General features: G+C 38.0%; 2 protein-coding genes across 3 annotated transcripts; one reads left to right on the top strand and one right to left on the bottom strand.

Moving 5' to 3' along the window:
• The first annotated feature begins 432 nt into the window (after window positions 1-432).
• Window positions 433-5,070, top strand: LOC21391539 (exocyst complex component EXO70A1). Of its 2 annotated transcripts, XR_002903597.1 has the most exons (2): window positions 433-2,883; window positions 4,943-5,070. XR_002903597.1 is itself a non-coding variant. In XM_010113685.2 (1 exon), the coding sequence occupies exon 1, from the start codon at window positions 833-835 to the stop codon at window positions 2,666-2,668; it is 1,836 nt and encodes a 611-aa protein (XP_010111987.1). In that variant the 5' UTR covers window positions 433-832; the 3' UTR covers window positions 2,669-3,011. The 2 variants fall into 2 exon arrangements, 1 of the variants encoding a protein (XP_010111987.1); XM_010113685.2 differs by lacking the exon at window positions 4,943-5,070 and having other exon boundaries at window positions 433-3,011.
• Window positions 5,071-5,472: 402 nt separating this feature from the next.
• LOC21391540 (transmembrane protein 87A) lies at window positions 5,473-8,365 on the bottom strand. The gene is made up of 5 exons (XM_010113686.2): window positions 8,020-8,365; window positions 6,773-7,691; window positions 6,526-6,621; window positions 6,076-6,212; window positions 5,473-5,779 (listed from the first exon to the last, which is right to left on the bottom strand). Exons 1-5 carry the CDS (start codon window positions 8,217-8,219, stop codon window positions 5,605-5,607), a joined length of 1,527 nt encoding a protein of 508 aa, XP_010111988.1. The 5' UTR covers window positions 8,220-8,365; the 3' UTR covers window positions 5,473-5,604.
• Between the last annotated feature and the right edge of the window lie 884 nt (window positions 8,366-9,249).

Consider the following 9,249-nt stretch of genomic DNA (forward strand, 5'->3'; position numbering starts at 1 on the left):
TTAAAATCATAAATCATAATTCTGATTTCAGAATCATGATTAAAATTATCTTAATTAAAATTATTGTATCAAACAAACCCTTAAACTAGTAATAAGATAATAAGGTACTATTTTTAAATAAATAAATGGTGAATATTCATTCAAGTGGATAAGCCATCTAAAAAAACACAACACAAAAGTCCCCTTACCATTCACGAAGTGACAATCCTACACATCATACAACTCGATCCATCGGAAGCGTTAAAAATAAAGCTGTTTTTCTTTCATTCTTTTTTTTTTTTCCCTTGTCTTTTTAAATTACTTTCCTCTTTATTAAATTTAAATTCTCCCCAAAAAAGCAAATTAATTAAAAAAAGATTCACTTTTTTTCCCCGCTTTGCCTTTATATTATTAGAGTTTAACCATAAAACAGCGGCAAAATCACCGGCATATACCCGAAAATATTCCCAACGCCGAATGACTCAAACGTCAAAGCTATCAAAAACAAAAATGAAATAAAATAAAAGAAAAAAGAAAAAATGGTCCGATTTATTTTCCTTCCATTTTCTTCTTTCGTTCCCTTCTCCTTCGTTTCGTTTTCCACAGAATCTCAGCTCCAGACGCCACCTTTCTCTCTCTAAAATTGAGACAAAAGACAATTCTACAACTCCACAGCTGCCTTTCTAGACCACCAAAAACAACCCAATTCTTTTTTCTTTCTTTTCAGTTTTTAAATATTAACCAACAAAGAAGACGATTCCACAGATTCTATTCTGTATCTTCAATTTGGTTTCTGAAGTAAAAACAAAAAAAGGAAAAAAATTTGTTTTTTTGGGTGAATTTGGAATTGGGTATGGAGCCGCCGGAGGACAGTAAGATAGGGTTGGAGGAGGCGGAGGAGATAATCTTGCGGTGGGACTCGACGGCGTCGGATGAGGCGAGGGACAAGATGATCTTCGACGGCGATCGGCTCGAGGTTGATCGTTACCTCCACGCCGTTGATCGAATCCAACGGTCCATCTCCTCCATTTCGATCTCCGACGATCAGGCCAAAGTCAACTCCGCCATCCAGATCGCCATGGCTCGCCTCGAGGATGAGTTCCGCAACATCTTGTTGATCCACACCGCCCCTATCGAGGCCGATTCCCTCACCGATCCGAGCTCCTCCACTCACTCCTCCTCCGCCGCCAGCAGTAGCGGCGCCGCCGCCGACTTCGAGGACGATCCCTACGAGGACAAGGACGACGACGAGATTCTTCAGCGTGGAGATTCGAGCAACAGTGTGAGCTACAGGTCCACCAGTAGCATCCGTGAGATCGATCTGATACCGTCCGATGCGGTGATTGATCTCCGGAGCATCGCGGAGCGGATGATCTCCGCCGGATACTTGCGTGAGTGCATTCAGGTGTACGGAAGCGTCAGGAAATCGGCTGTGGATTCGAGTTTCAGGAAGCTAGGGATCGAGAAGCTCAGCATCGGCGATATCCAGAGGCTGGAGTGGGCCCAGCTCGAGACGAAGATCAGACGGTGGATACGCGCCGCCAAGGTCTGCATCAGGATCGTCTTTGCCAGCGAGAAGAAGCTCTGCGAGCAAATCTTTGAAGGCTTAGGCACGGCCATAGACGATGCCTGCTTCATGGAGACTGTGAAAGGCCCCGCGATTCAGCTCTTCAATTTCGCCGAAGCGATTAGTATCAGTCGGAGGTCGCCGGAAAAATTGTTCAAGATTTTAGACCTTCATGATGCTTTGATGGACTTGATTCCGGATATTGACGCCGTGTTCGAGTCGAAATCGTCGGAATCTATTCGAATACAGGCCGCGGAGATATTGTCGCGGCTGGCGGAGGCGGCGAGGGGAATATTGTCGGAATTTGAGAACGCCGTGCTTCGAGAGCCGTCGAGGGTACCGGTCCCCGGAGGGACAATTCACCCCTTGACTAGGTATGTCATGAATTACATAAGTTTGATATCTGATTACAAGCAGACACTGAATGAGTTAATCGTGTCGAAACCGTCGACCGGTTCCCGGTATTCGGGGGATCCAACGACCCCGGATATGGAGTTTGCGGAGCGGGAGGGGAAGACCCCCTTGGCGCTCCATTTGATTTGGATCATTGTGATTTTGCAGTTCAATTTGGACGGCAAGTCCAAGCACTACAAGGACGCTTCCTTGGTCCATTTGTTCATGATGAACAATGTTCATTACATTGTTCAGAAGGTGAAAGGATCTCCAGAATTGAGGGAAATGATCGGAGACGATTATTTGAGGAAGATGACGGGGAAATTTCGCCTTGCAGCTACTAATTACCAGAGAGCTACTTGGGTGAGAGTGTTGTATTGTCTTAGAGATGAGGGCTTGCATGTGAGTGGGAGTTTCTCTTCTGGGGTTTCAAAGAGTGCTTTGAGAGAGAGGTTCAAGACCTTTAATGCCATGTTTGAGGAAGTTCATAGGACTCAAGCAACATGGTTGGTACCAGATTCCCAGCTTAGGGAAGAGCTGAGGATATCAATCTCAGAGAAGTTGATTCCAGCTTACAGATCATTCTTGGGGAGATTTAGAAACCATATAGAGAGTGGAAAGCATCCAGAGAATTACATCAAGTACTCAGCGGAGGACTTGGAGAATGCCGTGTTGGACTTCTTTGAGGGATGTCCTGTATCTCAGCACTTGAGGAGGAGATCTCATTGATGGAATGAAGCGAGTTTTTGCAACTTAGAAGCTAGGGAAAAACATTCTTTTAATTTTTTGGAGCGTTTGGGTGATATGGTGCTGGTCATTCTGGAATTTTCCGACTTCTTCTATTTATTCTACTTCAATTCAGTGTTCAAGAAACCAAGCTCAGTAAGAAGATCCGGTGTAACTCTCCAGACTGGCCAAGTCCTCAGCCTAGATGCTTCTGCCCTGTAAGCATGTTATTCGTTATGAGTTCTAGATTTTTTTTTCTTTTTTCTCTTCTTGTTTATATTGGAGTTATTGTATGTGTGTTTTCTTTTATTCTTATTGATATCGAGAAGCAGTTTCTGTTACAAGCTGGAAATGACTCTATATCATATCATATTTTTAGCCTTGAATTAGATTGACCATTGGGAATTGAAATTCAGATCAGTTCTGTCAATCTTGCATTGCAAGTTGATTTAAAAACTTGCGATGTTTCATTTATTTTCTGCCCTGATGGGATATATATGAATACTAGTTAAGCTCATATTCTAAGAGAAACTTTGTAGAATCAATTTTGATGATTTATTGACTAAAATTCTGCGGTTCCTTATCCACAAGTTAATCTGACTGTCATTCTTTTGCAATCATGAATTCAACATTCAGTTGAAAATTATGTTCATATGCGATAATCATCAGTATGCGATACTGTTTTACAACTAGAATTTTTTATTCCTGCAGAGAGCTTGTTTTAAGCTTCAAACGATTTTTTAATCCTAAAAGTCATTCAGTAACACATATCATGATTCTTTAAAATCTTTTAAACGATCTGAAACGTACGTTAACTAGGGCAATTCAACAATTTATTACAATTTGTTTTGTCCTTTGGGAGTGTAGCTATTGCTTAAATTGGTCAACCCCTTCCTTACCTAAATCGAAGAATTGGTTGACCTCAAGTTGCGAGATTCAGGTAAGAAGCGGGATTGGTAGGTGTGGAGTCAACATCATTGACTTTTGGAATGCAAGTAAAATATAGAAAAGAGTGGCAATAATTGTTAAATGCTCGCAAAAACAAGTCATCTTGTTTAAGTTAGTTTATAGTCCTCCCAGAAGAAAAACTGAAAGCTCAAACTTGCAGTTGATTCGGATATAACTGCAGGTGAGGAATCTTAGATACGTCTTTACCTGAGAGGAGTTAAATGGAATCTTAGGTAAAGTTTTGTTTTAAATATTAGGGCAATTAGATTGCCATTTGAATGAATCGAATGCAATGTTAAATTTAGCAAAAAAAAAAAAAAAAAAACGCACTACAGGAGATTATCAAGATTCAAGAACAAGTTTTGCAGTGTATGAAAATTCAGTCAAGATCAAATTAGTGGGTTTCTTTTTATATGAAAAAAAAAAAAAAAAAAAAACCATTCTGTAGCCAACTCTATTTCAGATTAAGATGGACGCTTATTTTCACGAAGTTAGGAATTGATCGAGTACTATAAAATGAGTCGCGATTATATTTTGTCAAAAATAATAAAATCGTAATGGTTGTATATATTATGGTTCTACAAAATGGTACTTGAAATATTCGAGTTGGTCATATTTAATTCTGCCCACAAATTGTAGGAATTATGGAATGATGCCTGTAGCTGGTAATCCTGCAACATTTCTGCTGCGGTTGAAATTCAAGGATTTTCCGTTTTTCTAGTATAATAGATTAAAGGATTTGAAAGGCATACCATAAAAGATTCTGTCACTCTTTTTTCTCCACAAATGGACTATGAACGGACCTTTTTGTTATTTAATTGGAAATAATTGAGCTTGACATCAACCTATTCACTTTTTAAATCACCGTAATGAACACCTGGATTGCCTATGCATTTTTTGAATAATAGAAAGGGAAATTCTCTTGTATGCTTGGTTAGATCAAGTTTTTTTAATAGTTAGATTTGCGTATTTTTTAATTTTTACTTGATTTTATATAGATCTGAAGCATAAAAAATTTGACTTACCGGTAAGTTAGCGTACTAGAGGTCCCTAATAGAAAACTCACAATTTTGTTGAGGCCTTTTTTTCTTTTGGTGGTTAACAACTTGTGCATTTCTTCCACAATTAATTTCCACAACTAATACTTCTTGCACTTAAAAAGTTTAGCATTGGCGATCAAGAAGACCACAATTAGACCTCATAAATTGACAACGAGAGCACGAGAAGATATTCAAGTATCAGAATTAGATAATTCATTTGGTAATGAGCAAATTAGGAATGTTTTATATTGTTGTTCTGACAAATGCAAGAATCGTTTTCCAATAACAGAAAATGAAGTTGAATCAGTCATTGGCCCCTGGCTATTTTGGATAGCCCCCTGAAAAGCACTTTGGCGGAGGTCGAGGTACATTAAACGAACAAATTCTACAATAAATTTTCATAGAAGGCAATCATTTGCAGGTCGAAATCACATTTTCTAGGTTGGAAATTTCTAAAAGAGAAATACTGTCACTTTGTATCACTCTTTTAACACTTTCAGTATTTATTATTTAATATGTAAATTACTAACTTCTCATTATTCTTTACAAAGGCGCTCTCTCTCACACACGTATACGTGTACGTATATAAAGCTAGCTTTTTGAGCCACATAATTCCAATTGATAAGGACCACTTTTAGCATATAACCAACAATTCAAAGATATATTTATCACAGAGGAAGACTGCTATTATATTCAATAACCGAATGAACAAATAGCTAGAGAGAAATAACAGAAAAGAAAAGAAAAGAAAAAGCTAATATGATCAATCAAATAAAAAAGAAAGAAAGAAAAACAAACAGACAAAAGAAAGCTAACATGACGGGATGTCAAATGAAGTTTTCCCTGTTATCATCCCCGCTGAATTTTCCTCTTCATCGTATATGTTCAGTAAATTATGGGGGTACTACAATCAGCCGGAGACTGTTGCAATGGTAACTAGCAATATTCTTTTTACTCTGTTTTGTCTTCTTCCAGATCACCATTCGACAGCCCGTTACTGCCGGGCAATGATCTAGTTTCCGGAGCAGAACGAACATCTTTTGAAGGAATTGGAGATGGTTTGATGAGTGTTAGAGTTGTATCATCCCTGTCAAACTCTTCACTTCCATCATCAGAGTAAGCATACCTATAGCATAAAACAAGAGAGGAAGTGGCACCGGTCAGTAATTGCTATATTTGAATCTGAAAGCCAATTTGTACATTAAGCATGCCCACAATGGTCACTTGTGGAACTTATTCCAAGTTGTGGCTCTCCTAAGCATGGCTCGAAAAAGAGAGATGGCTTGCCTCGCCAGAACATACTAAGTTCTCAAATAAAGATGGAGAACCGAAACACAATCTTTTGTTCTACAATAAGTGAACATATAAAAGAGAATGAAGGGAAGAGAATGAAGAATCTGGAAAGCCAAGGTTTGATTTTACCTCATTGAGTTCTGGGAGGGTGCCCAAAGAGCACAGATGACGCATAGAAGAGAGAAAGATAGGACTTGCCAGAAGGCTGGGATGATCCAAGCATTCTGCCACTGCTCATTGTAAATATCATTTGACTTGAAATAGAGCTGCAATTACAATTTATCAAATGAGAAACACACAAAGCAGAAATCGCAAATACAAGAACATAAAATACTACATGCCTCGTAATGGAGGAACCTTTAAAATTTTAGTTTACTTTCCCATTCACCACTACATTTTTTTTTGACGTCTGTGTTGAGCTTTGACATTCATATCTTGTATCTTCTCAACTAAAAGTGTTAAGCCTATTTATTATAATCATATTCCTCTACATTAGAATCATTGCCATGGTTCACTAGTCAATTAAGAAACAATGTTAATATACTTTCTTCATCTTCATAGGCGTGATATCTTGATTACCTCATAGCATATCCAACCAACGGACACAATAACAGCTACTGCCAAAGCGTTTGTGAACTTCCTGTAAATATCTAGTTTAACCAGCATTCGCCTTGCCTGCAACATCACACACAAAAGATCAAATGTCATTAGCTGGATTTTTGTATAATTTACTACAGAAGAAACAATGGAGAGAAACATAAGCAATGTAACACGAGCAAACGACTACTTTGTGATTAACTACCAAAGGTGAAATGCGACCAAGTACCTGAAGCTTATTTAAAGTTGCAGACAGAGATGAAAATATCCATAGGATGAAGAAAGCATCCAATAATGCCACAGGGAGAACCAAGAACAATCTGGCCTTTCCGGAAAGATCACTCACTGCACCGACATTTTCTACCATCTCAAGAACTTCAGATGCCGTAAAGAAGGTGGCTCCAAGCATAATCACCTTTGATGTAATCCCACCTAACGTAGGTCTAACAACACCATAACCCATCGAAACCATCAAAATGACCAAACGTGCCACGGTACGTTTAATGGTGCCAAAAGTGACAGCCCATATAGTTGTCCCAGTAGGCCTGATTCCAGTCTCGTTGAACTCAGCATAGTCAAAGAACCACAAAGCCATCTCAAACATTCCCAGAGTTATCACTAGAGTAATGCAGTTCTGCAGTGGAAGAACTTCTCTCCAAAACCTCGCGTATTGCGAAAACCAAAAGATCCCAAGTAGCACAAAGGCAAATGACATGAACCCATAGAATTTCATAAGAGGTGCCATTCTACCAGGTAAATATCCATTAGGGTTTTTCCATATTGTTTTCCCCTCTACAACCACATCCTTAAGCCTCACATCACAATGCATGAAATACAAGTTATACATCCCAGTTTTAGTGATCTCTATCGACTTTGATGGTAATGTGACAGCTTCATCATCTACCTCAAATGAGACACCAAAAACTTGGGGCCAACCGGGATTAGTAGCGGACTGGCGGTGAATGATTTCTCCTTCTTTACACGCATCCAGTTTAGCAAGATCAGCAGTGCAACACACTGCCCTTTGACCCCCATATGCTGAACCCCCAATTGTTTCTCTATCTTCCACCTCAAAAATAACGGCGTGGACCGACCCCGAGCTGAAATTTGCATATTCTTTCGGTCTCCGGAATGTTACCTTTTCAAAGCTGGTTTTCCAGATCACAAGCAAAATACAAACAAGGTTCATATTTCAGTACAACATAGACATTGAGAAACAAGTTCATTGAACATAGAATTGAATATTGGAGACTAATCAAAATTCAAATTTTCAGTTCCATTTTTTTTTTAATGTTTTTTAAGCATCAACAAGTTCATAATTGAACTCACTAAGACTAACATTTCTTTCTATTCAACTTTCCACAATCACAGAAATTACAATTCAAGCTAAATTTCACATAAAACAGTAACACAAACGAGAAAATTCAAAGTGAACTAAGGAAATATCGCGCGGTTGAGAAGGGGAAATGGCATTACCGTACATAAGAGTCTCCGTTAGAAGAGATAGAATTGTCGCTGGGACCAGAGACAGAAGAGTAAATCCCCTCGCTGCCTCCATGGACGACGAAGGCGTTTCCTTTTGCGGCGAATCTCTCGGCTGCGTAGTCGTGGACGGAGGCCTCGACAAAAGCGAAGCTCAAAGCGCAGAGAAGCGCCAAAGCCGAGACCCACAACATTGGAAGAAGAAGAAGCTTCTGGATCTGTCGAGGTCTGAAAGGTAGCCGCTTTTGTCTGCACTCTTGGAGAGAGAAAATAAGAGAGAGAAACAGAGAGAAGCGCGTTTGAGATCTTCTGTTACACTTCTACTTGGCTGAGCTGAAAGACGATGTGAAGCTTAAAGACGACTGTGAGAAACTATTGCCCGTAGTGCTTACGGACAGTAGATTATGTCTAAGTGGAATCTGAGCCGCTCGATTAATCAGTTTAGCGTCGATCTATCGTTTGGTTTTTGGGGATATGTAGAACTGAGAGCGCTGAATCGTCACTAATTTAATCGACAGTCAATGTTGTCGGTGTTAAAACCACTTGCATTTTTATTATTAAGTTGAGCTGCTCGTGAGAATAACATTTTTTTTCTTTTAATTTTGTCAAATTACCTTTCAACTTGTAAAATTGTGTGCAATATATCTCATTATTAACTATAATTGTGTTAAAAAAGTACATTTTACGACAAATTTTAAAATTTCTATTCAAATATAACACAAATATTTTAATTTATTAACTGATAATCCCTTAAATCTAATAAAAAATTTAAATAAATATAATAAAATAAGACATATTACAATAATTTTATAAGTTCAAAGGGTTAATTATTAAAATTAAAAATTTAAGAAATAATTTGTTAAATCACGTTAAATTTAAAGATAATTATAATAATAACCCTTAGTTTTCAGAACATATTCTACCGTTGAGAATCTCTGCTCTATATAAAGCTCTTTGTTTTCAAGTTTCAACAAGGATGGTAAACTGATGGATGCGCTTAATTTCCTATATTTGGAGAAATAAGTTATTGTTAAATTAATGGGAGGATTTAATTTAATTTAATTTTTATATTTGGAGCAACACAGGAATTTTGTAATTCTTTGGAAAATTTTGTATGAAAGGGTAATAAAAATTCTAGAATTTTTTTTTTTTTTTTTAAAAAGAAGCACATATCCAAATCTGACCAAACTGCGCAACACAGTTTAATTATTATTATTATTATAT

Source organism: Morus notabilis, unplaced genomic scaffold (assembly GCF_000414095.1).
Source record: "Morus notabilis unplaced genomic scaffold, ASM41409v2 Scaffold936, whole genome shotgun sequence".
Taxonomy (NCBI): Eukaryota; Viridiplantae; Streptophyta; class Magnoliopsida; order Rosales; family Moraceae; genus Morus; species Morus notabilis.